The sequence below is a fragment of the Nicotiana tomentosiformis genome, chromosome 11, assembly GCF_000390325.3.
Source record: "Nicotiana tomentosiformis chromosome 11, ASM39032v3, whole genome shotgun sequence".
NCBI classification, from domain to species: Eukaryota; Viridiplantae; Streptophyta; class Magnoliopsida; order Solanales; family Solanaceae; genus Nicotiana; species Nicotiana tomentosiformis.
This window is the reverse complement of record NC_090822.1, coordinates 107,667,989-107,695,572: the sequence shown is the minus strand read 5'-3', so window position 1 is coordinate 107,695,572 and position 27,584 is coordinate 107,667,989. Positions and strand designations below refer to the sequence as shown.

At 36.8% G+C, this 27,584-nt stretch overlaps 3 protein-coding genes across 4 annotated transcripts; 2 read left to right on the top strand and 1 right to left on the bottom strand.

The window, feature by feature from the left end:
• Positions 1 to 1,812: 1,812 nt before the first annotated feature.
• LOC104103089 (alpha-L-fucosidase 1) lies at positions 1,813 to 6,447 on the top strand. Its single transcript, XM_009610966.4, has 3 exons — positions 1,813 to 2,524; positions 4,101 to 4,340; positions 5,472 to 6,447. Exons 1-3 carry the CDS (start codon positions 1,977 to 1,979, stop codon positions 6,235 to 6,237), a joined length of 1,554 nt encoding a protein of 517 aa, XP_009609261.1. The 5' UTR covers positions 1,813 to 1,976; the 3' UTR covers positions 6,238 to 6,447.
• A 1,182-nt stretch (positions 6,448 to 7,629) lies between these two features.
• Positions 7,630 to 16,489, top strand: LOC104103087 (T-complex protein 1 subunit beta). Its single transcript, XM_070188460.1, has 12 exons — positions 7,630 to 7,784; positions 8,159 to 8,220; positions 8,314 to 8,370; positions 8,762 to 8,827; positions 8,921 to 9,032; positions 9,440 to 9,568; positions 10,344 to 10,415; positions 10,638 to 10,753; positions 12,036 to 12,112; positions 12,767 to 13,252; positions 14,927 to 15,242; positions 16,052 to 16,489. The coding sequence occupies exons 2-12, from the start codon at positions 8,215 to 8,217 to the stop codon at positions 16,193 to 16,195; spliced, it is 1,581 nt and encodes a 526-aa protein (XP_070044561.1). The 5' UTR covers positions 7,630 to 7,784; positions 8,159 to 8,214; the 3' UTR covers positions 16,196 to 16,489.
• A 4,316-nt stretch (positions 16,490 to 20,805) lies between these two features.
• On the bottom strand, positions 20,806 to 25,866 carry LOC104101362 (uncharacterized). 2 transcript variants are annotated; one of them, XM_009608798.4, is made up of 11 exons: positions 25,714 to 25,866; positions 25,125 to 25,181; positions 24,613 to 24,679; positions 24,065 to 24,130; positions 23,685 to 23,778; positions 23,476 to 23,592; positions 23,127 to 23,227; positions 22,361 to 22,435; positions 22,173 to 22,265; positions 21,488 to 21,808; positions 20,806 to 21,179 (listed from the first exon to the last, which is right to left on the bottom strand). In XM_009608798.4, the coding sequence occupies exons 2-10, from the start codon at positions 25,136 to 25,138 to the stop codon at positions 21,497 to 21,499; spliced, it is 939 nt and encodes a 312-aa protein (XP_009607093.1). In that variant the 5' UTR covers positions 25,139 to 25,181; positions 25,714 to 25,866; the 3' UTR covers positions 20,806 to 21,179; positions 21,488 to 21,496. The 2 variants fall into 2 exon arrangements, with proteins under 2 accessions (XP_009607093.1, XP_009607094.1); XM_009608799.4 differs by having other exon boundaries at positions 23,482 to 23,592; positions 25,714 to 25,865.
• Between the last annotated feature and the right edge of the window lie 1,718 nt (positions 25,867 to 27,584).

The following is a 27,584-nucleotide window of genomic DNA, read 5'->3' as shown; positions in this document are numbered from 1 at the left end:
CTCAAAAGTCATTTTTCTTTCTCTTGTTACACAAAAATCATTTTACTATGCTCTAGTTATCACAATAATCACTTTGACTAGATTTTACAAATCATTCATTTGAAAAGTCTATTATGCCCTTTAAATCATCCCATTTATGTAATACCTTCTATATTATATGCTATATAATATACTTTTACACATTTATTTTACTTATAATTAAAATAATTTGATATTATTTATTATTTTTATAATATATTTGTACATTTAATTTTTTCTTAACTTTAATTTTCAAGATATTAAATTTGTCAGTAATATTACCGTGAACAAATCCCAAGTTCACGTTCTTAACCAAGCTTAATAAAATATTTTTACTGAAAACTATAAAATAAAAGCTTATTGATTTATCAGCCAAGCCATACTCATTAGTCCAATAAATAAAATACCCACATTTAACACAATGACACATCAAATTAATACTTTTAAATAAATAATATTAACGGATAAAACTTTAAGAATCTTAATATTAAATACAATTATTTTGAAATTTTTTATAAAAAAATTTATTGACTATAAAAAAAACTATCATCTGCTAAACAAATCTGTTTGTTATTATTTCAAATAAATATTAAAAAATAAATATTGTTTTTATTGTTTTGATATTTAAAACATGTTCATGTTTAAATATGATTAAACAAAGTGATTTCCATAAAAAAAATTAAATGTATGAATATATTATAAAAATAATAAATAAAATAATTTAAAGTTATTTTAATTACAAGCAAAATACCTAGGTAAAACTATATTATATAGTATATCATATAGAAGGTATTATATAAATGAGAGGATTTATAATGTCAAGGGCATAATAGTTTTGCAGATAAAAGTATTGTAAAATCTGGTCAAGGTGACTTTTGTGATAAATAGAGCAAAGTAAAATGATTTTTGTGTAACAAAAGAAAGTAAAATGACTTTTAGGTAATGAATACAAGGTTGAATGATTTTTACGTAACACAAGCAAAAAAAGTAACTTTTGCGTAATGAACATAAAGTTGAATGACCACCCATAAAAACTCATAAAGGTGCAAATAGTGTAGAATTCAATATAAGATTATGTGGTTGGTTTATATATGCATGTTGATTGTTGGTTTAATCAGCATGTCAACAGTATTTCTTGATTTTGAGTGTCGTTTGGAAGACTTCTTTTGAACTTAATAAATTGAGCATTCAATTCAAAAATTTAATTCTGTGATGGATAGATGGACTATTCTAAGACCTTAATAAATTCGTTTAGAAGTTCTTGCACCATTTCCACCAATTTACGTGGAACAATTACATAACATAAAACTTTTAATCCGTGTACAAAAAAACCATACTTCAATTACTATAAATTACCACAAATTATGGTACACTTCAACCTCATGCTTATGTTTTTTTAAATATAAATTGCTACAAGTTCGAACCAAAACTAATCTTCTCAGTATATTTGAGTAATATTACAAGAAAAGAAATAGATGGCAAAAAAGTAAGAGATTATGTAAAAGTGTAAAGATCAAATTTTGCATTATTTCTTTAAAGGTTCTTTTAACTATATGGAGTAGTTATCGATAGTGGATCATGTGACTCTTTGAGGTATAGACATTTTTTTCGGATCGTATGGTTGGAAAATAAGTGATCTCAAAATTAATTATCCCGAAATTATTATTATACTCTTATAAAAATAAATACAATCTCACATAATTAATTTTGAGATTAATTATACTATAATTTTATACTCAATTAAATATAGGGTAAATTTATCTCAATATTAATTATAGTAGCAAACGAACCCCTATTTCCAAAACATGGAAAAATAATTATGGACATTGAGGTAGTGACATAAAAGTGCAAAACCCAGTCCTCTTTCTTAAGTCAACACTTGGAGTCGCCGGAGACATAAAAGTCGCCGGTAAACTCCGCCACTCTCCGGCAATACTGGAGTCGCCGGTTTTCACAAGATGACATTGAACATACCCAATAAACTAAACCTCAATATCATCATAATCCTCCTTTTCATTTCAAGAACTTCACAATCTTTACATCCAAAGCCACCCCCAATTCCAATTCTACCAATACCAAAATCCCGCCAAATCTCATGGCAAATTGCAGAAATGGCACTTTTCTTGCACTTTGGTACCAACACTTTTACAAACACGGAGTGGGGAACAGGCCATGTTGACCCATCAATTTTCAACCCAAGTTCATTAAATGCTACGCAATGGGTTAAAGTGGCTAAAGATTCTGGTTTTAAGAGAGTTATCTTAACTGCTAAACACCACGATGGTTTTTGCCTTTGGCCTTCACAGTACACTGATTATTCTGTTAAATCAAGTCCTTGGAAAAGTGGGTCTGGTGATGTTGTAGCTGAATTGGCTAAAGCTGCAAGAAATGCTGGTTTGGAGTTGGGGTTGTACCTTTCTCCTTGGGATAGGCATGAATCTTGTTATGGTGAGACTCTTGAGTATAATGAATATTATATGGGGCAAATGACTGAGTTGCTTACTAGGTAAAATTTTTCGCTTTTTGTTCTGTGCTTTGTTTTTTAATTGATTCGAGATTGTGTTTGTGAATTTAAGAGCATTTCTTGGTTTGTTGGATTTTACTACTCTATTGTGGTGTTATTGTCGCAGACCTGAAATAAATAAATAAATAAACAAATAAAAGTGTTACCTTTCTAACAATTTAAGCTTCTACATAAGAGGTGAACGTAGTTTCTCAGTTAGTGAGATAATAGTTTTAACTCTTATTAGAGAAAGAGTAAATATGTGCTGTTGGATCATAGCTAGTTCTGGCATTATGAAGTTATTCGCGCTGTGATTAGGTATTATCTGTATTTCGTACTTCAGTTACTTATATTGACTAATATGACAAGCATTGACATCAATTAAGAAAATGCTAGTTATGGCTTTGTGAGTTTTAATGGTGCCAATTTGGAATGATTCTTTAAATTATGAGTTCTATGATGACCGGATTTGTGATTCTTTAGACTTACTAATGACTTCAAAGAACAGCAAAATCAACTACTACGCTTAATTCCAAGCTTGTCGGGGTCGGCTATATGATGAATCCTCATTATCTCTTTTGCTTCATTTGGTCTTGTTTCGTACTAATGCCTTTGAAGCCACACAAATATTAACATATAACAGTTTAATTGTTTGTGCCAGACGGCACATTTATAGGACAGTTCTTCAAAATTTTAGAAACCTTGAAGATTTATAGTACTTTTTTCCCTAGGACAGGCACATGTATCTACAGACACGAAAAACATGAAGTCACAACCTTACTCGAATCGTGGTAATTTAGGTCCTCGGACAAATGTATGAGAGGATCCGGCTCCCACCATGCATAAGTTTGTATGTGTTTTGGTTGTTTATTTCGCTATTTCTTATCATTGTAACCTAAACTTGATTAGTAATAGTTGTTTCATTAGTTTCTAAGTTGCCATTTGGCTAGATCAAGAACTTCAATCATCTTGCTGAAGAAAGAAAAAAGAGAAATCCTTGACATTATGAATGGTTACTCAAACTCTTCAAGTTAACTTTTCTTTCAAAATTTTAAGGGTTCCGTTAGTCCTGGCTCCTTGGAAGGTAAGTAGAAAGGAGAAGTAACAGAAAAGGATTTCCGCACCTTGACCAATTTGATTTGCTTGATTCTCATTAAGTAGTGCAAATCGCACTAATTGTATCTTTTACCATTTCTTATAATCACTTGTACTCATTTTCTATGTTGCTTGGATCTTTCAAAAATGATGCCGAGTGTGTGTCGGATCCTCCAAAGGCCATTCCTTTTTGGAGGATCCGACACGGGTGCAACGGCGCTTTGGAAGATCTGAGCAACATAGCTCAGTTTTATGCGGCAGAAATTAACTTGTTCGAGTGCTATGAACTATTATCCACTCACTTCCCTTAACATAAAAGGGGTTGCACGTCAAAACTTACACGCGTATTTAGACAAAGAAATATGTGAAACTTGATTACTCAGCATATATAGGCAGACCTTATGGAATTAACTGCTTTTTGTTTCCTGCTGACTTTCAATCAGTAGAGAAACTTCTAACAGCAATCCCTACCCTGATTGGGCAGATATGGAGAGATTAAATATATTTTTTTAGATGGTGCAAAAGGTGATGGTGAGAAGGATATGAAGTATTTCTTTGATGATTGGTTTAACCTTATTCATCAACTCCAACCTGGAGCTGCGATCTTCTCTGATGCCGGTCCTGATACAAGGTGGGTTGGGGACGAGGCTGGTGTTGCTGGAACCACTTGCTGGTCCCTTTTCAACTGCAGTGCTGTCAAGATTGGCGGTGATAATGATTTGAGGTAAGTCTTGTTTTACTAATCTCATCTTCATATTCTTATTTGCTTTCAGCAAAACTTCTTCTCTCATTGTTTTCCATTATAATGGGCATATCCTTCAAGCCCTCAGGGGTTTGGTTCAGTTGTAAGGATGCCCGATGTGTGGATTGGACACATGCCATGAGTTCGAACCCTGCTTCCGACACAAAACCTGGCACTTAATTGGGAGTAGGGTAGAGGGGCGGGTCCATATTCTCCCGAGTTTTTTAACCGGTAGGCCAACTGTGGCCAGATCAGCTAACTACAAGGATATCTGGGTTATCAAAAAAATAAAGTTCATATCATTCACTAGTAACCAAAATTTTTGCTCTAATATGTTTGTAAAAGTTTGAAGAAAAATCCTCCCATTTATAATTGTGATCAATATGTTTTCTTTAGAAAAGTACTTTACTAGTAAAAACTATTTTTAAAATTTATTGTTCTCAATACAGTGGCCCTATAGATCTGTCATATTAGTCGAATTTGACATTTTGCATGGAGTAAATAGACCATCTCTGTTTCCTGCAGTGGAACCTTGTTAAGAAGTAATGAATCCTGCTGCTCGAGTTGGAAGATTTTTGCTTTAGCATATTGTGAGAGTCAAAATGGTTGTAGCAGTTAGGGATAACCTTCTGATAGACGTTCTACATCTAGATATTGTGTCTTAGTAGGAGGTAATTTGGTGTCTTGGAAGAGCAAGAAACAGAATGTAGTTGCTCGGTCTAGTGCAAAAGCAAAATATCGAGCAATGACTATGGCGACATGTGAGCTAATTTGGATCAAACAGTTGCTCAAGGAGTTGAAATTTGGTGAGATCAGCCAGATGGGACTTGTGTGTGATAATCAAGCTGCTCTTCATATTGGATCAAATCCAGTGTTCCATGAGAGAACTAAACACATTGAGATTAATTGTCACTTTGTCAGAGAAAAGATGGTATTAACGCCTTCCATAAAATTTAAAGCCCCCTATCGCTCATAAAGTCCGTCAACTGAAACAAGAAATCTATATGGATAAAGGGCCTTCAAATGATGCATCACAGTCTGTTTTATTCAATTCTTTTCTCTATGCGCACTGAGCTTCCTTTTGTCTTTGGTTATTTTTCATGTATTCAACAGATACTCAAGGGAGGGGGACCCGTTTGGCCATGACTGGGTTCCCGCTGAGTGTGATGTGTCTATCCGACCTGGTTGGTTTTGGCACACATCAGAAAAGCCAAAAAGTGCATTGACTCTTCTGGATTTATATTACAAATCAGTCGGTAGAAACTGTCTCTTATTGCTAAATGTACCCCCAAATTCATCCGGTCTCATATCAGATGAAGATATACAAGTCCTCAAAGAATTCTCTGAGCTTCGTGATTCTATATTCTCCCATAATATTGCAAAGTCTGCTCTTCTTTCTGCCAGCAGTACACGGGGAGGTCCGAATAATTCTCAGTTCGGACCCCAGAATGTTATTGAGGAAGGGTTATATACCTATTGGGCTCCAGATCAAGGACAATCAGACTGGGAACTATATTTAGATTTTCGACAAGTTATAACTTTCAATGTCTTGGAACTTCAAGAACCAATTCAAATGGGACAACGGATTATCGAGTTTCATCTTGATATATTAGATGAAAATGGAAAATGGCAACAAGTGGTAAGTGGAACGACAGTAGGATATCGGAGGCTGTTAGTTTTTCCTACCGTGAAATCTCACCTGTTAAGGTTGGTTATTGACAAGTCAAGGGTGTGCCCTCTAATTTCCCACTTGGGAATTTACATGGATTCTTATTCTGTTTCAAGACATGTCTCTGATACACACACTAAATCAAAGTTCATTAACAGCTTAGTTTTCAGGAGAACTGCATACAACCGGTCTCAATCTGCTTCCATCTAATCTTTGTTGAGCATCTTTTCTGATGTTTTCGTGTGTGTATTTTTCTCCGATTTCAGGTGTTGTAACGTGTAAAGTTTATAAAACACAACTTACATTATTGTGGAGCAACTATTATGAAACTGCTCCCATCTAATCTTTGTTGAGCAACTTTCAGTGTACTGGACATGAACCTTGATTTATCTAATGCTTGTCTTAGTAATTTTAACCTCATTTCTAGTGTTGCAATATCAAGTTCATAAATCTCAAATATAAAATTCACACATTTCGAGATTCACTTATTGTTAGTGTGTGAACTCTGCAGGAACTCTCGTTTACTTCGATTTTTAATAATTTCCCATTGCATACTATCAGAGAGGTTTTGACATAATTTTGGTGAATGTTGTGTAATGTAATGTAAGTAAATGACCTCAAGTCATCTTAGCATATTTGAGTCATTAACTGGCTATAGAGTTAGTTCCATTTGTATGTATGGATAACTTTGCGGGTGCTCATTCAACTTTTATTTTATTGTATTAAAGTCGCTAAATTATTTTTTGTAATTAACTTTGAGTATCACATAAAGTTATTCCACAATATTTTGTAATAAAAAAGTCATTCAACTTTACCTAAATATTATAGAAAATGTGAGTTGATTGCTTATGTAGTCACTGAATCGTTAAAAATGGTGTAACATTACTTTTCTTTATTTTGTAGCAAAATAGTCCCTTTATAATTGCTACCACACCAAATATACTCTTAGTTAGAAATACATTTCCGATAATAATTTAATGATGTGGCACAAATGTTTGAAGCCAAAAAATAAAACCCACCATTTAAACTAAGATAGGACTTCCTGACTCATGGACTCGACTAACCTTACCATTGTTGTCTTTTACCAAAACAAGAAAACTGATCTGTGAAGAGTATACAACTTCTCTTTACACCCACAATAAAAGCTCAAAAGACAAAGCAGAAAACATACAGTTATCCCCGATCAAACTAGTGATCTCAACCCACCACTAGATTTTAAGTTTATGAGTAATGAATTTGTCATGAATTGGTAACTTGTCTTTGTTAATGGGTACGCAATTGAATATTTATACACATTTAATAAATTTTTATATAAATATAAAATCTAAGCAAATATTTTGAATTCGTCTGAACCGGTACTTCATACTCTAACTCCGCCCTCACATGTGCATATCTCCATCCAAGTTATAAACTTTAAATATTAACCATCCTCAAATTCCTCATAAAACTCAACACCTTAACACTTGCTTCTCAAGTGGCTAGACTTACAAATATTTAAGCATTTAGGTCATGGCTTAAATATGAGTCCCAAAATCGGTTATCTGTGCACTTGCCCCGATCTTATTGGATCCGGCAAAACGAGCAAGCCCAATTAAATTCTAAGGACCATTATACCCTCAGTAAACTAATAAAATACCAATCAGACCATTTAAACCTCCATTTTCCCACTTCCTCCCGAACCCTTCTCACTTTCCCACTTTCACTAGTGCCAGTAGCTTTTTCCGGCGCCGCCACCGTCGACGGCATTATTATTTCAGGTTCATTGTTTTCTTTCCCATGCTCTTTTATAGCATTAAACAAGCCCTGTTCCTTTAATTTTTCCTTCTACACATCTTTTGCCCTAGTCTTGATTTTTCATATAATTTCCTTAGAGTTCTCTTGTGGCTGATTTACTCACTATGTTTGTTTTCTTTAAGATTTTCCAACTAATGGGTATTCTGTAAATGACCTAGTTTTGCTATGTTTTGCATTAAATATTTGATTTTTATTCACTATAACAAAAGATTTGATTTTTTATTTCGTTAATTGAAAAAAAGAAGTAGATTTTATAATTTGATGGTTTTGAATAATTACATTTGTTCTTGAACTGACTCTGTAATGTTGTGATATAACACCTGTTTTGTTGTTTTAGATCGTTGTTAAAGTTCAGCTTTTGGGTTTCAGCTTCGCATCTCCATTTTCTTTTGAATGGCGGTATGTTGTGATTGCTTTTCCCCCACCTTTTTGGTTTGTTTTAAAAATATTTAGCTTGTGGATTCTATGTCTAATGTTCTTTTATGTTCTCAGATTGACAAAATCTTCAAAGATGAAGCCACTGAAGAAAAGGGCGAGCGCGCTAGGATGGTAAGTCTCATTTCTCAGCAAATACCGACTGAGGTTGCTTAGAAGCTATTTTAACAAGTTACTGAGCAGTGGCGGAGCCACATAGGCTCAAGGGTGGTCAGTTGAACACCCTTCACCAAACAATTATATTGTGTATATAGGTCAAATATTACTTTGTATGTATTAAATCTTGAACATTCTTAGTGAAAAAATTTCTGACTTCACCATTGAATATTGAATATCCGAGCATCATGTGATCATAGTATACAGTTATGATAATTTTCCATCTATGGTGAGAAAAGACAGGTTTATATGTTGCATTGCCATGGTAATATATGTGTTTTTTTTGAGAATCTGCTAGATGCTTAATATTCTTTAGTTTTCTGAAATCATATAGTGTTTGAAATTCTAGGCGTCGTTTATCGGAGCAATGGCAATTGCTGACTTGGTAAAGACAACCTTAGGACCTAAGGGGATGGTAAGCCCAGTCTTTGATTATGTATTTTGCAGGTATTGAGAAGAGTTAGGGTTGTGGTTTGACAGATACTACATTTTTTTTCAATATTTGCAGGATAAAATTTTGCAATCGACAGGCAGAGGACACAGTGTTACAGTTACCAATGATGGTGCAACAATTTTGAAGTCCCTCCATATTGACAATCCAGCTGCCAAGGTCCTCGTGGGTATCCTTGATATTTCTGTGTTTCTTGTTATTTTTTCCTGAAGTAAGGGATCATTTTTCTTGAAGTAATAGTATCTCTAGTTGGTTGGTAACTCCATGGACACTACTAGTGAAGTTAAAGTTGGTTCGCATCCGAATATGAATCCATGTAACATAGTGTTTAATAGATTACAGTGGACAAATCAGTAAACAGGTAATAAGGGTTTCAGTGGAAGATTACACCACTACTCTCTTCCTCTTTGTTTTCTGGTTTAAGTTATAATTAAAGAAAAAGGCCAGATATATACCGCTTATTTAAGACTTTTTACAGATAGTTGAAGGAGATAGATGCTGAAACTTTATCACAGGAAATATCCTGGGGAACAAAATGATATGATTTATGAATGTTATACCTTGACCCTTCGTAAGATATCTCCAAGGTACAGGATGATGAAGTTGGTGATGGGACAACTTCAGTAGTCGTTTTGGCTGGAGAACTTTTGAGGGAGGCAGAAAAGCTGGTAAATTCAAAAATTCATCCGATGACAATTATTTCAGGTTTGTTCTGATGATATGATGTCTTTCTTATACACATGTGTATGTATATTATTAAGGCATCCTTCAAGCTTCCTATGTGCAGAACAGTAGAGTACAAACTACTTACTGTGCTGCTTTATCAAATTTGCTTGCTACTTTGTCTTTATTTGGGCATCTTTTCTTTTATCTATTGAAGCATCTGGTGTACTTGCTTTCTGAGGCTTGACACTTGTTAAATTTAGCAAAAAATTGATCCTTGGATGATATTTGAATGCTGCAGTAGCAAATATCATCCAAATATGTCACAATGTTGGTTTTCATGATGGAGTCTATGTTAGTTAGAATCTAGAGTTTCATTTTCATGATGGAGTCTGTGTTAGTTAGAATCTATAGGTTCTACCTAATACAATTAAAGAAAATAAGAACTCAACTACTATTTCCAGCAAGACAAAATTACTAGGTGATTTCATCTCATTTGCCGTAGTGTTGGTGGGCTGAAAGTTACCTGGTACGGAGGTAGAAGGTACTTGGAGGAATAGTCAAGGTGCAGCAAACTGGCCCAGACACCTCAGTTTAAAAAAAATCTACTAGTATAAAGGAGAGATTGCCAAGAGACGGCATAAATTCCTTCCCATCTGGACATTTCCATCCAAAACTGCGAAAATCTATTTCTATTCTGTTTATCAAAGACAAAACATAGCAAGTTCCTATTTCTTAGCAATAAAGTTAAAGTTCTTGAGGTTTTGGTATCATGCTTAGTGTACCTTTCACTTGTTTATTTGCTTCTTTATATCAGGTTTCCGGATTGCATCTGAGTGTGCACGCAATGTTCTGGAGCAGAAGGTCGTGGATAACAAGCAGGATGCAGGTATCGTTGCTTGAGTTGTTTAGCTGTATGTAACATCGTAGCAGAGAACCTACATTCAGTGGCATATATTGATTTTCCTTAGACTGGTGTACCACTTTCTCTTTGCACTATTCCAAGATAACTTTTCATGGATGCTAGTAGCTGATGGCCAAGAGTTATTTATTTATCTTGATTTTCTCAGAATGATATGGTCATAATTTTTTTAATCTTTTGATGTTGCAGACAAGTTTAGATCTGACTTAATGAATATTGCAAGGACTACTTTGAGCTCAAAAATCTTGTCTCAGGACAAGGAGCATTTTGCAAAACTGGCTGTTGATGCGGTTATGAGGTTAAAGGTGAATATTTCATCTGTTTTAGCATCTTATGAAGAGCATATTTTTCTTTTTAAACTTGTGATCTCAGCTCTATCGGCAATTATTTTTCCAATCCCTTTTTTTCTTTTGCATTATCCTATAGATGTTTGTCTGCATCAGTTATGTAGCTTGACGACTTTGCAATGAGGTATAACTGCATGTTCTGACAAAGCACTTTGACTTAATTAAGTTGTTGCTATGAGAATCTAATTGAGTACTGTTGTTTAATGTTTGACCTTAAATACTTTCCAATTAAATTGATGAAGTAATACACTTAAATCACTTTGTTTGACTCAGTGAGCAAAAGGAAGCATTTCGATAGTGGAGTATTACGTTAATAGTAGTTCTTTTGTCCTACTCTTGCTTTGCTTGTATAATGCATTAGTCAAGCATTACAAGTACTCAACTATGTGTCATTCAATGATCAGGAGGGAGTATTTATTATTTACAGTTAGAGTGTCATATAGACTAATTAGGGAGTTGTTTACTGGTAAATATTCCTGCATCACTCAATGTGGATTGTTGGGTAAGAAGATGAAGAGATTAAATCTGAAGTAATTTTTATGTGGCATCACATCCCTGAAGTGTTGTATTACTTTTTGAGTTTAAAATTTATGTACACATATTAACACAATGAGGTCTCTTATAAAGCTGCAATTACAGGTAAATCTCTATGATAAACATTAATGAGAAATTGCAACTCTCTACTATCCCTGGTTAAAATTCACGGATAGTGTAAAAAATCTTTAAGCTGTAGTGTATGTAACTTAAATCATTGCATTTTTTATGCTTGTGAGACACAACATTGTGGGAAGGGAGCTACTGAGATTCTCGTCAAAGCCGATGCAACGAAGTCTTATGTTGCATGCGGATAGAGAGGAACTATGTGACTAAGATCAAAAAAGGAGAAACATTTGAAAGTAATTTCATTTTTTTAAATCTGAATGAGACTTAGTTTCCTCTTCCTTATCTAAGAAAAACATAGTTTTTTCCTCTTTCCTCAGTCAGAAACTAAGTATTTTTCTTTCAAGGGGTTGAAATTTGATTTCGCCAAAATTAGGACTGTTTCGCTTTCTTTCATATTGTGGATTCATTACCTTTTGCCTTATATTATCTAATGTGAAAAATTAACATGAAGACATATCTGTCACTTATCTATTGGTAAAAAGTGTGTTTTTCCCCATTAACTCTTTCACATTCCCTCCTGCTAGTTTTATTCATTTTTCGTGTTTTAAATCTTTTTTTATATTAATTGTAATGACAGGGCAGTACCAATCTTGAGGCAATCCAGATAATTAAGAAACCTGGAGGTTCATTGAAGGATTCATTTTTAGATGAAGGGTGGGTCCTCTGGTTCGAACTATTTACTACTAGATGTATTTTCGTCGCATGTCTAGCTCTTCTTTGATTAATTATTGTTCAAACATGGTAATTTCCAATCAAAGACATGACTATTGTTTTATGTTTTCTTTGTTTACCTTAGTGAAAGCAGCCTGTTTATCCAATGTTATTCCAATGCATACGTTACTATATTGATCAGTAGATGAACCTGATGTTCGTATATATGGTTTTCTTGGGCCTAAACTAATTTTAGAAGATTCTGCCTTGAACCAGCATGAAGCTAGGTTATTGTCTTATAAGATGGCTATCTAGGATGGATGTACGGAATCTTTCACAATGGTCGGTCGACCTTAGTCCGAGAATTAACCGCAAAACTCTGTTCCAGTACAGCTAGATTGGTGTTTGTTTATTCCAGGATTCTCTAGATTAGAGTAGCTGAAAGCACTCAATCCGCATTAATGAGTCCAAACCATATAAGCCAGACTTGATTTAGGACAGAATTTCTCGCATTTTATGCGAATGAGAAGTTTTATTATGCTAAATGGAACATAAGTTTCTCCGTTCCTTTTTCTCTTTGAAAGACAAAGCTACGTATCTACGACAAGCGTCGGATTACATGTTCTCTTTTGAAGTGGTAAAGTTTCTTTTATGCAGGTTTATTTTGGACAAAAAGATTGGGGTTGGCCAACCAAAACGCATTGAAAATGCTAAGATTTTGGTGGCAAATACTGCTATGGATACAGATAAAGTGAAGATATATGGAGCACGTGTTCGAGTTGACTCAATGGCCAAGGTTGCTGATCTAGAAGCAGCTGAAAAGGAAAAAATGAGAGAGAAGGTGCAAAAGATCATTAGTCATGGAATAAATTGCTTTGTTAACCGACAGCTTATCTACAATTTCCCGGAGGAACTATTTGCTGATGCAGGGATACTTGCAATAGAGCATGCTGATTTTGATGGTATTGAACGGTTGGGTTTAGTTACTGGTGGAGAAATTGCCTCAACCTTTGATAATCCAGAGTCTGTTAAGCTTGGCCACTGCAAACTTATCGAGGAGATTATGATTGGTGAAGATAAGCTGATCCACTTCTCTGGGGTTGAAATGGGCCAGGCATGTACAATCGTTTTGAGAGGTGCAAGGTACATTGGTGTTATATTGTTCGTCTTTTATTGTAATTTCTCCTCTGCTTCCTTTGTTGGTATAGAAGGCTGGGGAGCAGGGTCATTGTTGTCTGCATGGTGGTATGATTTTGTTGAGATTGTAAATGACCACTTATCTTTGGTGATGTATCAACTGATCATGTTTCACTAAAAAGTTTTTTATTTCTTTCACTTGCTTGTTCAAGCTTGTTATGCATAACTAAGATATCCCTTTGCATGAATATTGAGCCAAGTCATTGTAGACGCCTAATTTTTACCCGCCCCTCTCTTTTAGGCTGTTTGGTCATTTAAATTGTTCTAGAAGTCTAGGGATAATAAATTTTATATGTAAAAGAAAAAGAAGAAAAACTGGTGAACAAGAAAATACAATATATATATATATATATATATATATATATATATATATATATATATATATATATATGAGAGAGAGAGAGAGAGAGAGAGAGAGAGAGAGAGAGAGAGAGAGAGCGTGTGTGTGGCGTGCTTTTAATATTTTAAACTTTACAGGTTTTAGTTAATAAAAAAAATGACATTTTAGTAAATACAATAAATAATAAAGAAGAGATAAGATATAAGATGAACAGTAGCTAAACAAGGATACAAGAGATTAATTGTGCTTTTGAACCTTCTAGAGGTGAAGTGGTGTTGTCAGGAAACACAAAAGAACTACTGCTCAGCTGGAACAGGAAAGGACTAGGATACAAGAGCAATTTGGAATTCTATCCCTGCAGCAATATGGTGGGAAATATGGAGAGAAAGAAATCAGAGAATCTTTGAACGGAAAAAGGAGAACATATGAAATCAAATACAAAGCAAATCAAAGGATGTAAATAATATAGATTGCTTATTAGATTTACTCAGTTCCTTGAATGTGCAGTAAGGAACTGATTTTTTGGGTGGCTGTTATGCACACAATACTGCACCAGCTTGGTTGTGCAGCTGGCCCGTACACCACGGTTATTAAGAAAGACACTGCACCAGCTAGGTGCCAGTTTATAATTAATTCAATTACTTTACCGGGTCAAAATAAAAGAACCGGAACTAAGCTTGAGAGCTGAATTCAAAGGACCATCTGGACCAAGTCCAAGAAGACAGCACAGCTATTGAAAAGATCTAAAAAGGGCCCAAAACAATGTGTTCCAATTAGAAGCCCAGTGTCTTAACTGTCTGATACTTGTTCACCCTATTTAAATCCCTTGCCTGAATCTAATACACTTTCCTTCACTCAAACTCTTCCAGTGCCACAGGAACTGAAGACAATGAACAAGGAAGTAAAGTATTTTAACAAAATAAAGATTAACTTTTGATTGATTGATGTTCTGCAACGACAACATAACAAGTTAGAAAGACTGGAAAAGTAAAGATATGATGTCAATTGACAAGCTTCGACTTTCAATCAAGACCCCTAACTTTGGACAGTGTAAGTAGTTTTACTGCAACATTGTTGGACTGTTTGATTATGCTTTTACCAGAGGGCCTGCTCGACTCCTCAATGCTTGTGTTCTCTGAAAATGGAATTCATGATATGTCCATAATTGGTCAACTTGCTTTGCTTCTGGAGTTGTTTTGTTTTCTTTTTGGGGATTTTAACTGTGATGATACTTGTGATGTGTTTCCTTGTTAACATCTCCCTTTATCCCTTATTTTCAGCCCTCATGTACTGGATGAAGCTGAAAGATCTCTGCACGATGCATTGTGCGTACTGTCTCAGACAGTAAATGATAGTAGGGTTTTACTTGGAGGTGGATGGCCTGAGATGGTGATGGCTAAGGCGGTTGATGAACTAGCTAAGAAGACTCCAGGTAAAAGATCTCATGCAATTGAGGCTTTTACCCGTGCACTTTTGGCAATTCCAACGACTATTGCTGACAATGCCGGATTAGATAGTGCGGAGTTGATTGCTCAGCTTCGTGCGGAACACCACAAGGAGGAAAGCAATGCAGGAATTGATGTCATCTCTGGATCTGTGAGTAACTGATTTAAGATTTTTGAAATGAAGTTTGTTGTCTCTGCTTTATATTTGCTTGAATTTGCCTTTAATTAATGAAGGCAACAATGGAAACTATAAAAGCTAAAATTGCTTTAATATCTTAAAGTGCATGTGTGATTGTGTCAATACTTTCAAATGAGATGTCGTACATCTTTACTAAGCACATATTTCACAGTATGGTCATTTTTCTGTTTCTCAAAAGCAAAAATTATATCTCAAGTCAGATTTGTTTTCCGTCTCAGGAGATTTCACCGTAACCACCATTTAACTTTGAGGCATTATTGCTTAATTTGTTTGCAACTCAACGTTTGATAAAGGCAATCCCCCCCTCCCCCCCTGCGCGCGCGCACGCGGATAAAGTCATTGTTTTCGTATCTGTTGCACAAGTGTTGCACAAGTGTTCTTTGGTACTTAAACAGTAAAACATCAGCTATTGGGACCTACTCTGATCTCATTTTTCCATGCCTGTTGGGTTGTTAGTTAGCTGTAGAAATAAGAAGTCATAAGTGAGTTAGTTGACATTAAAAGAAATAGAAGAGATGGAAGGAAGGAAAATAGCGTCTCCTTGCTTAAATGGAAAGGGAGAAGCAAAGAGAATGTCTTTTTCTCTTCGGACTTGGGAGGGACTTTCTTCAATCTTTCTTGTTTTTGTTCTTTATGTTATTTCCCTTGTTTCATAACACTAATAAAAATTCGTAATCATGTGCAGATGATTAACTATCTTGCTTGCGTATTGACAGTAGTACTTATCTAAATTTAGTTATCCAACTTGGCATCTTTGACAGGTTGGAGATATGGCAGAGCTAGGAATATCTGAGTCGTTCAAAGTCAAACAGGCAGTGTTGCTCTCTGCCACTGAGGCTGCTGAGATGATCCTAAGGGTTGACGAAATCATCACTTGTGCCCCACGGAGGAGGGAAGGAATGTAAAAACAATGTCGTTCATGTTTAAGCTGTTGAGATGACTCGTATTTTATTATGGTTTGAGCATTTGAGATGGTAGGTGTGGGCTGTAAACCAGCCAAATGATAGATTGCTATTGGAACCATGCTAAAGTGCACTGCGCTGAGTAGTTTCTTTTGAGGAGGAAATGTTTTGGTTTGTTTTCATCATGTAAGCTTTAAGAAAATGCATGCTTCTAGATTTAGTTGGACAATATGTATCTTCAGCGGGCGAGTTTGGATAAGCTTATTATTTATAACTTAGGTGCAAACATTTGTTCAATACGCAGTTCTCACTGATGACATCAATATTTTGAGTGGCATACTATAGAAAATTTCCTTCGAAGGAACACGAGAGTTTTGGTTCCACGCTTGTGACTATTTTTATTGTATGTGCTAACTTTAAAAAAGAGGTGGAAACAAACTTTTGAGGGTTGATTAAGGTTTTACTGAAATGAAGTACTCACTTGCCTACTATATTATTACTTAAATATTTGATACTGAGCTACATCGCCAGATTACTCAATAGGAGTTGGATGGAGAAGTAGAAGCAATAAGCGTGAAAACAGTGGAATATGGGGATATCTGTCGCGGACCCGTTTTCTGGGGGTTCGGCGAGGGCAGTCTACTACCCTTGCTTCAGCCCTTAATAAGAAACAAGCACAAAATCGTGCTTTGGACCAAGGCAATCACACAAACTCAAAGGTTGGAGGAATAATGAAATGAAAGACACAAAGATGGGAGGACAGGGTCAATTTTCGGGGTTTATCTCATATACAAAAGAAGGAAATACAAGTAAAGAGATATGCCTTCTAACAAGGCCTAAGTATGCCTATTTATACAGAAAAATCTCCACATGCAGCTAAGTTGGTTGTGGGCCCGTCCAGTCTATGGTGCACTGCTTTGTGCTGGCTTCATGTGATTTCCAGGAAGGTGTTGGCAGCCCATGTGCCAATTAACTTGTCCAGCTGTTGTGCCCCAGTTCTTGCTAGCAGGCAGTTGCTCCCATGTTCATCCAGACAGGATGTGGCCCTACCTAGCTGTGCAGCACATGCCTTTGCTGGCAGCATGTTGCTTCCATGATTGTCCTGGTAGACTGTGGTCCTGCCCAGTTGTGCCGCATGTGACTTTGCTGACGAAAAGTAGCCCCTAGGAGGGCCCGGACAGCCTGTCGGATTGTTGCCTCCATGTGCAAAGACCTTCTGATCTTTGGCAGCCAAGTTTGGCTCGTTTGGCAGCCCTTTAGGCGACAAATTTGGGCGAAAAATATGCGGGTCGGTGCACTCTCCCCAACTTGAAATAGCGACGACCTCAGCGCCACAACGATTCAAGTAGTCGTGAACTTGATCTTTGAATGACCACAATGCCTCATATTTTTCCCACGATGGCCCTTCTGGCGGTTGCCTTTTCCATCGGACAAGAAATTGGGCGCTTGAATTGCCCCAACTTACTCCTTGTATCACCCGATGGTTGATAATGGTCTCGACCTTTTTGTCGGCGACCGAAGAACTTGTGAAAACATTTGGTCGCCCGGATTGCCTTTGTTCCCTATCACCCTTGTCTCTACAAGGTGCCTTTAACGGACTGACATGCCTCGACCCAAGCAGCTTTCCAGGTTGCTTCCTTGAATCTTCCAACTTTAGAGGTGCCATGTACGGACCCATGGCATGCGGCTTCGCCCACGGAATGAAGTCCTTATCCTTAAGGACTCGCTATTCACAAGGAGTCAAGGCTTTGTCCATCTTGACTTCCTTAGTCTTTGTCCCGATTGCCAAAACCGGTGCTTCCTCTTCCTTGAAGCCTTTTGCGATTTGAATCGCGGACAACAAACTAATAACTTGCAGTACCCGAATTGTCGGTACCACACACGGACCCCTTGGGTCATAAATGTAGATCTGGTTGAGAAATGGGCATATGAATGCCTTCACTGCATCCCAATAGTCCAGCCCCAGTACAAGATCAAATACATCCAGGGAAGCGACAAAGAAACTCACGTTTCCCTGCCAAGCTCCTAAGTTGAGCTACACATTGCGGGCGATTCCTTTCACGTTAGTGGGTTTGGCGTTCACCGTCTTCAGTACAGAACTGCTAGGACCGAACACAAGGCCAAGTGACTTAGCCTTTGCTTCGGACACAAAATTGTGTGTCGCGCAAGTATCTACCATTATACAGACTGATTGTCCGTTTAATTGTGCATCCACGAACAGTGATCCTGGTTCTCCTGACTAGCGCTCTTTGCCAATCACATCGTCGCCTAAAGCGTGAACTAGTTTGACAATGTCATGCTTAACTTGGGTTATTTTCTTCAAAGCAGGCTTTTCTGCTACTATTGCGCCCAGTATCATGTTGCCAAGATAAGCTATGGCTGGTGGTTGTTGAACTTCTCCTTTGGCCCGTTCATCAGCTTGGATCCTTTCATCTGTTAGCCTCCGCTCGGTCGTAATTATGGCACCAAGTTTCTTCAAAGAAGGACAATCCTTGTAGCCATGACTAGTGTCCTTACAGATATAACAACCATTGCGGGGACCAGCTTTATTCCTCCTTTGGTTGTACCGGTCGCGCCAATGCGCCTTGTTGCCTTGTTCTCTGGAATCGCGGTCAGGGGTAGCAACTTGTTTGCCCTTGTCCCGATATCCATGGTCTCTATCCGGTTGGAAGTTGGCGTCCCTTGCCTTTCTGGCTTCTGTCCTATAATCATTTAAGGACTCTGCCACTGCGATAACTTCATCGACGTCTTGGACTTGACGTCGCTGCAATTCCTGTCTTGCCCAGTCTTGAAGGCCATCGATGAAAGTGAATAACAAGTCATCGCTTGCTAAGTTTGGAATCTGCAGAATGAGTTTTGTGAAATTTTTCACGTACTCGCTTATGGAAGTTGTTTGCCTGAGCTCTCTTAACTTCCTACGTGCCTCGTTGACAACGTTTTGGGGGTAGAACTGGCGCTTCAGTTCGAACTTGAACTGATCCCAGCTCTTGATGGAGCAAGTTCCCTTCTCCATGTCGGCTTTCTTCCGTCTTCACCAAAGCATGGCGGTATCGGCAAGATACATCGTTGCTGCCCAGATCTCGGCAGCCTCATCAACGATGTAAATGTGCTAAAAGTAGTCTTCCATCTTCCAGATGAAGTTCTCTACTTCTTGAACGTCTCGTTCGCCCCTAAACTCCTTTGGTTTTGGGCCCTCGATCTTGGTTTCCCGCGCTGTCACGTGACCAGTGCCACCGGCTAACTCTACCGCCTTCAGTTGTTGCCTTAGGGCCTCAATTTCCCCGTGCAACGCCGATACAGCCTCGGTCAGCTTAAGCTCAATGTTGGTCAGTCCTTCCTTGTGCTAAAAAATCACTTGATCTACCGACTCTTTGACCTCATCTAGTCCATCTAGAGTCGTAGACTCAAGTGCTTGGAAGTTGTGCCACTTCTCCCATGTGCTGGTTTAGAGCATCTAAACTAGCTTCAGTGAGACCCATTCTCACGTTTAAAGGATTTGAGGCAGAAGCCTCACAATCTTTACCACGGCTAACCTATTGTGGGGGCAGCAATAAAGCTGGCGCCTCACTTGTTACGGCTATGGCGGGATCTCGCACTTTGCTTGTTCCTCTCTTCTTTGGTTTCTGCCGCTTTGTTGGTGACTCGTCTCTGCCACGAATGTTATCTAAATTGACGTTATCTCCATCAGTTGCCATGGTCGATAACCTTTGCTCCGATACCACTTGTCGCGGACCCGTTTTCTGGGGGTTCGGCGAGGGCTGCAAGATAGCCTGACTACTACTCTTACTTTAGCCCTTAACAAGAAATAAGCACAAAATCGCATTTTGGACCAAGACAATCACACAAACTCAAAGGTTGGAGGGATAGCGAAATGAAAGACACAAAGATGAGAGGCCAAGGCCAATTTTCGGGGTTTATCTCATACACAAAAGAAGGAAATACAAGTAAAGAGATATGCCTTCTAACAAGGCCTAATTATGCCTATTTATACAGAAAAATCTCCACATGCAGCTAAGTTGGTTGTGGGCCCGTCCAGCATGTGGTGCACTGCTTTGTGCTGGCTTCATGTGATTTTCAGGAAGGTGTTGGCAGCCCATGTGCCAATTGACTTGTCCAGCTGCTGTGTCCCAGTTCTTGCTGACAGGCAGTTTCTCCCATGTTCATCCAGACAAGATGTGACCCTACCTAGTTGTGCAGCACACGCCTTTGCTGGCAGCATGTTGCTTCCGTGATTGTCCTGGCACACTGTGGTCCTGCCCAGTTGTGCTGCATGTGACTTTGCTGACGAAAAGCAGCCCCTAGGAGGGCCCAGACAGCCTGTCAGATTGTTGCCTCCATGTGCAAAGACCTTCTGGTCTTTGGCAGCCAAGTTTGGCTCGTTTGGCAGCTCTTTAGGCGGCAAATTTGGGCGGAAAATATGCGGGTCGGTGCAATATCCCTTCATTGAACAACATTTCTTTTAGATGATAGTGTCCCGACTCTATAGGAACAGGCTTCTTTGCACTCCTCTTAACAATGATCTGTCTAGGGCTACTTTCAGAAATTCTGGATTCTGTAATAAGTGATTAACTGAAGCATCATCGGACTTGTTAAATTAGTAAAAAATCAACATCTAAACTGAACATCAAAATCATAAGATTGAGAAATCATTTTTCTTTACACAACTTCAAAAACCCAAACAAGTTCGAAAACTGAGGTCTAACATGCTACTAGTAAGTTGCATCTAATGCACTTACACCTTGCTGTTACAGGTACGCTGCCAAAAAGCTTACATGTCCAACTTTGTGGAAGCATAATACATGCTTCTTTCGATGTAATTTTCACTTGAACGTGGACCATAAGAAGACACTTCAAAGACTAGAACTTCTGGCGAAAAGACAATCTTGCCTCAATGTCCTTGCCTCAATGTCCTTGACTCGTAGCGCAGCATGCAACAGTGTTGGCAATTGTAATGCCATTTTAGCAAGAGAAAAGACACAATAGATACCTGAAAAAAGTTTCCCATGGAAAATATTCGTCAATCATTTTCCTGAATCTAATAATAAAAGTAGCTCGTTGGAATCGTATTATAGAAAATATCTTCCATTTTCCTTGCAGGAAAAAGAACGGAGAAAAAAAGAATTGGACGAGTCTGGATGCATGGACAAGGATCATAATATTTCTTTTCAACTTTTAACTGTTATACTTTCTTTTAGTTTTGAAGTTATTAAACACTTACTAATTCGGTTAATTTGAAGGATATGCATACACGTAAGAAAAGTATAATACAATGCAAACACAAAAACATCTGCTGACCTCTATAATTTATGTTATCTTGACATCACGAAGAAGCCTAGCAGCCATCGCACCACATCTTCTAGCTTCCCAATCACTAAGCTTTCTGTTATCTGGATCCAAAACCAGGTCTTTGTCTACCTTGCCCTCATTGTCAGTCGCGTCATCTTTATTAAACCCATATTTACTATCATCTTCTTCTGATCCATGCATAGTTTCTCTTTCCCCAACCTCTTCGGTCTGCTGCTGAGCCATCTCTCTAACAGTTTCCGAGGTATTTCCTTGTGGCTTAAAGCCCATTATGTATAACTGGATGCTTGGGTGTTGATAAGTACTATGCATCTGCATAAAAGTAGGCCCACATCAGTTAAAAGATAAGGAATTATCAAAAATCCTAATTGATCTATAACCATAACTGGACATAGGACAGATTGGAGACGCAAAATATCAGCTCCACGGTTGGAGAATTTGGGATCAAGAACTTAAAACGCGACGAAACATTCATGGGCAATCTGATTATTTATCGGAAAAGCTTTCTACACAAAATCAACAAAACCATTTCCAAATGCAAAGTTTACAGCGTCTATCTCAAGAAAAGATTACCACAATTAAGTTCCAGAATATACACACAACTGATGATGATCGGAGAATGTATGGCCTAGTTGATGGCTAGCATGAGATGTTACCAGGATGGACTGGAAGTTACCTTTGATTTTGGAACAGTTTTGACCTCAAAATTACTCTTCCACATGTCAAGCATCTTTTCATGGACATTTGTTGATCGGATTTCATGACCCAACTATAAATGAAAAGTTCATTAATAAAATCAAAAAGGGCTCTGGATAAGGAGAATAAATTTTTGTAAGTTCTATAAAAATTTAAAGGATACAACACCAAAATTGTCGTCTTCGGTCCAGACAGTGCAAATATTGTCTGCAAAAGTGGTTCCAACAGATGCTCTGCATAAACCTAGTAAAGACAGGTAATTATTAGTGCAGATAAACTACAATAGAGAAATAAGACAGTTATTTCCTAGTTACTTTCTATTGATTAGTTGATAGCCAAAGGGAAATTCTGACGTGAAATTTAGATCCTAGAGAGACGCTTAACTATTCTTTGTTTCCTGCATTTCAATCAAATGGTGGGGAGTGGAATATTGCTTAAAGAAACAATCTTGGACAATGAGAGAAGCAATAGCAATGTTTAGGAATACATATGTTCCAGAGCACTAGATAACTTAGAGAAGTAAAGGCCTAAGATGATTCCTGGAAACAATCCTGGTACCAGTTTCTGCACTAATTTATAGTATTTCATAAACGATATCCGGTGTGCAGAAACCAAAGGCTACTTTGACATATTGTCATCTATGAAAAGCCCTACATGCTGCAAAATCATTAACAGAATTAAAAACTGTGGCATAAAATATAATATACAAGTGAAACCAAATGAGAAAATATACAGTATGCCCTAATAGAAAATCATCATGGATAAATTTCCTTGAATTTTTAGTACTAGCAGTGCAATGTATATTCATATTGGTTCCAGGTAAACTCTATGTCTCCCGTCTCTTAACAGGATAAAGAAATTTATTCTCAGTGCAAAGCAAAGGCATGCAAAGGAGCAAACAGAATTCCACTACCCTATCGATGATAAAACTTACAACATCAGTCCCAATGATATAGTCAAATGGAGGTTCAACAGCTTTTATATGATTCTCATTACCCCAGTCCAACTCTGCAGCCTCTATGGAACCAAATGAATCTACAAGGAATAGAAATTTCAGTCAGATCATAGTAAATAAAACCACATACACTCAAATTTAAATTCCAGTATGCAACTTTCTGTTTGATAGAAAGAAACACCACTAAGTTAACAGGAAAAGTTAGGTTCTTTGAAGAAATCAACGGAACAAAATTTAATTTGCATTTGCAAAAAGAAAACGACAAATGATAAAAAGAGTATACGGTACAAAAACCTAAAATGATCCAAATGGCACATAAAGTTGAAACCTGAACCTGAGCCTGTCTGCATTATCCTGGAAGTATTACGCTCCATATTTCTCATTAGCAATGGCAAAACCTCGGTTTGGTCAGTTGAAACAACATCACATCCAAGCAACGCCATGCCTGTGGAGAGGTTTGGTCGACCTCAGACATAAGCCGCCTCACCGTAAATGGCATCGAAAAGAACTGAGCCTAACAAAATAAAGGCAGCTTACCAAATCCTGCAACACCGCAACCTGCTCCAAGTTCAATCACACGCTTTCCTCTCAATTTAGATGGAGAAAACCTCCCTTTTCGACAGTTTTTTTCCTATAATTTCAAATCAATAAGTTCCCAGCTGATAATCTAAAAACTGAAGGAATACGAATGCACAAAGCTGTAAATACTAGTAAGTGTATATAAGCATGAATAACGGAACAAACAGACTCAACTTTTAAAGTCAATAATCCTCTCTATTATAGTCACCACTCAGAAAGGAAAAGAAAATGAAAATTTAGAGCAGATCGAAACCCATATTTTTACGAATAGCAGATCGAAACTAGCTCCGTTGAAGAAATTGAAGCTGAAGTGTATCAGAGGGGACTTTAATCCTTACCAGAAATTTTACTAAAACCATTGATGCATCCCAAACTGTAGTGCCTAAATGCTTCGAATTGGGATCCTGCCATAATTAACACGACAAAGAAAGGCCAACAACTCAAGATAGACTAGCGGAAATTTGAGGAGGCCAGACCTTCAAAAAGAAGCTGATAAGGAAGTAAAGACAAATATTTTGACAAGAGACGGCAAGTAAAAACTTATATCCACACAGTTTATGGTAAACCAGGAATCTTCTAGATTCCAAGATATTGCAAAATGCCTTGATGAACTGAAAGAATGATGATAAGTATCACTGTCAGTGAAAGCTAATGGCTCTCTTTGGAGATTGTTGATGTTCACTCCATAATTTTGATTTTTTTAAGTCAAATTAAAATGAAAATCTGATTCTCATTTTCGTTATCTCTCAATAAAAAATATGCAATGCATGAAGTATCTCAATAGAGGTGCCAAATTCGTGAGATGAAATACACAGATGGCTATGGATCAAGGGGTCAGTATCATAGCCAAAAAAAATGATCAGAGTATCTTCAAAAGCTTAATTACCTGGCAAAACTGAAGTTGATGGCCAAGAACTTCAAGGCAAATTGCAGAAGTGTGTGGAGAATTTAACCTGCTATGAGTTTAGACTTTAGAGTAGCAAATGACATAAATACAAGAAAGTCATAAGCAAAAATGGCAATATAAGAGATGAAAGGAAGACTATAAATTAAGTCAATAACAATATCTGTATGTATGTAAAAATTAGGAATAATGTCAACAGAAAAAATGAGCCTCATTCTTCCTTAATCATAGCTTGACGAGATGTGAAGAATGACTTTGAGCATGTTAATTACCTGGTTTCCCGCGGTGTCCAAGTAATTTGTACAAGAAAATATTTCACAGTGATTTCTTTATAAGGACAATAAAATAGTGTATACTGATGACTAATGTGGTTTAAGAAGTTAAATTTTATAAGGGGGTGGCTTTGAATGTATTTTAGCAGTTTTAACCGTCCAAAAAAAAATAATCAAATAATCAAAACAATGAAGGAAGTATTAGTTAGAAGAGGCACAAACCTGTCTTGCTCCATTGTGAACAATGCACTGAGTTAAACCGTGGTGAAATCTATGTTGCTGTCAAAAGGGGGAGGGAAACAATAACAATAAATAATTTTATTCTTTGAAAAATAACATCTTTTTCAATCACTAATTTTGGTCTGCATAATTAATCTTAAGCTATTTAGCAGGATTAAAAGTTTATGAGTTAACATACAGAGTGGAAAAAAAACAAGAACTTACTCCATAACTGATAATCTCACAGAAATAGCAGTCAAAGTTATATTCTTTATTTTATTGTTGTGAGTTTTCATTTCATTTTCTTAAAGTTCTAATAACAAGAATGGTAAATGTAGCTATATTATAGCATAAAGGTATCAACAAACACTCTAACAAAGTAAAAAAACAGTATTACCAACCACCCAGAAAGCAAAACAAGTGTGTGGACCAACAAATTTAGGTTCTTGCATTCAACTGTTTTTTTTTTTTTTTTTGACTTGCTGATAAATTGCAAAATCCAGCAATTGCAAGTGAAAATAAAATTGAAAGTTAAAAAAAAGAAATTTTTTTCTAGTGAACAAAAAACAAGCTCAAATTAGATGTGTCATACCTGATCAGATTGTGCGATTTCTCTTCCAATTCGCCGCCAGGCGGTGTCCTAAATATGGAGTTCCTTTTTACTATCTCAGTTGTACTTTGCTTTTGCTGTGATTGTACCTTTTACTTCCTTTTTTCCAGTTAAATTTTCAACGGAAGAGGGACAAAATTATCCTTCAACTATTTGAAATAGCTCACATTTACCCTCCATTTATTTTCGGTATCAAAATTACCCTTGTCGTTTATGTTTTGGACCACAAATGCCCCTTAAAACGTTAGTCTTGCAATTAAAACTGACATGGCAGTCCAACTGGGTTAAATTTACTTACATGGCCATCCACCTAAGCAATCAAGCATGGCAAAAAATTTATGATTTGTTCTTCCTTGTTGAATCGTAATCACAAAAGAAAAATAAAAAAATTTAAAAATACCAAAATAGTTCTTGCATGATTGAGGTTTATGATTTGATTAAAATACTCCATTGTTCTTCTTGTGAATTTATGATTAGTTTGATCTAAAAAAAATTATGCTTATGCATCGTAGCTTCACAACATCAACCCCAACAATCCCTAGTAAGATTTCGATCAAACCAATCATAAATTAACAAAATTCTTTTTCAGATTTTCAAGCTTTTAAGAACTTTTCCATGAAGTTTTTCTCTTTTTTTGGGGGGGGGGGGATAAGTTCAGATCTTCAAATCAAGAAATCAGTTGTTAAAGTTCAATTTTCAGTTTCAATCACAATATCCAAGCAATTTACAGTAACATACAATTAAAACTCTTAAAATTTGAAAATTTCTACACTTCAATAACCCAACAACAGCTAAAAGAATTTCACCAAGAAGGTTTCAAATCAGCAACTATTTTTGAATTTCGACACACAAACACAAGTTTTCCAACAACATTCAACCATTTGAATTAAAATTTGAACCTCAGATCTGTTGACCATAAAACCCAATCAATGAGCTCGATCCTTCAACACATAAGTACAACTTCAAACAATCTTCTGCACACTGCAAAATTGGAGTTTCAAAGTCCGGAGAGCAACCTAAACAAGAATAATGGAAGAATTATTTTTGGTGTATTTCAGTTTTCTGAATTCTTTTTTTGTAATTATGGTTCAACAACGAAGAACAAAACATAAAAGGAAGGGAATTTGTGCCATGTTTGGGCTGCCTAGGTGGACAACCACGTCAACAAATTTAACCCAGTTGGATTGCCATGTAGATACTAAATTATAGCGGGATCAATAATGAATTTTTTCGTAAAATACAAATTTTCTTCTTTTCCTTACCCTACTTTTCTTCCAAAATATGGAATTTTTGGCTTCAAAACTATGCAAAAACCGCATTTTAAAAAATATTTATAAAGTGAGAAATGCGTTTATAATTCACAATTTATAAATGGACATATAAACCTAAATGCCACTTGTATTTATATGTAGATGGTGAGGTTCTATGATGTATGTTATTTGTAGATGACATAAGTCTGATTGGCAAGACGCGAGGTGATGTTAACGAGAGGCTGGAGGTCTGGAGACAGACTCTTGAGTTTAGAGGCTTCAAGTTGAGTAGTACCAAGGCAGAATACATGGAGTGTACGTTCAATAATATTACCCAAAAGAGGACATAGATGTGATGCTTGATACACAAGTCATACTAGTACCTTGGATCAGTAATACAAGGTAATTGGGAGATTGATGAAGATGTCACACATCGTATCGGAGCATGGTGGATAAAGTGGAGGCTCGCTTCCTGTTTCTTGTGTGATAAAAATGTGCCATTGAAACTTGAAAGTAAGTTTTACAAAATAGTGGTTAGACCGACTATTTTGTGTAGGGCAGAGTGTTGGCCAATCAAGAACTCTTATGTCTAGAAAATAAAGC

Coding starts and splice junctions, on each gene's coding strand:
- LOC104103089 (XM_009610966.4), top strand. CDS start 1,977: ATGACATTGAACATACCCAATAAACTAAACCTCAATATCATCATAATC. Junction 2,525..4,100: donor ATGACTGAGTTGCTTACTAG/GTAAAATTTTTC, acceptor CTGATTGGGCAG/ATATGGAGAGATTAAATATA. Junction 4,341..5,471: donor GGCGGTGATAATGATTTGAG/GTAAGTCTTGTT, acceptor TGTATTCAACAG/ATACTCAAGGGAGGGGGACC.
- LOC104103087 (XM_070188460.1), top strand. Junction 8,371..8,761: donor AGGGCGAGCGCGCTAGGATG/GTAAGTCTCATT, acceptor TTGAAATTCTAG/GCGTCGTTTATCGGAGCAAT. Junction 9,033..9,439: donor AGCTGCCAAGGTCCTCGTGG/GTATCCTTGATA, acceptor ACCCTTCGTAAG/ATATCTCCAAGGTACAGGAT.
- LOC104101362 (XM_009608798.4), bottom strand. Junction 24,131..24,612: donor ATCAACTTCAGTTTTGCCAG/GTAATTAAGCTT, acceptor TAATTATGGCAG/GATCCCAATTCGAAGCATTT. Junction 22,436..23,126: donor ATATCATTGGGACTGATGTT/GTAAGTTTTATC, acceptor TGTCTTTACTAG/GTTTATGCAGAGCATCTGTT.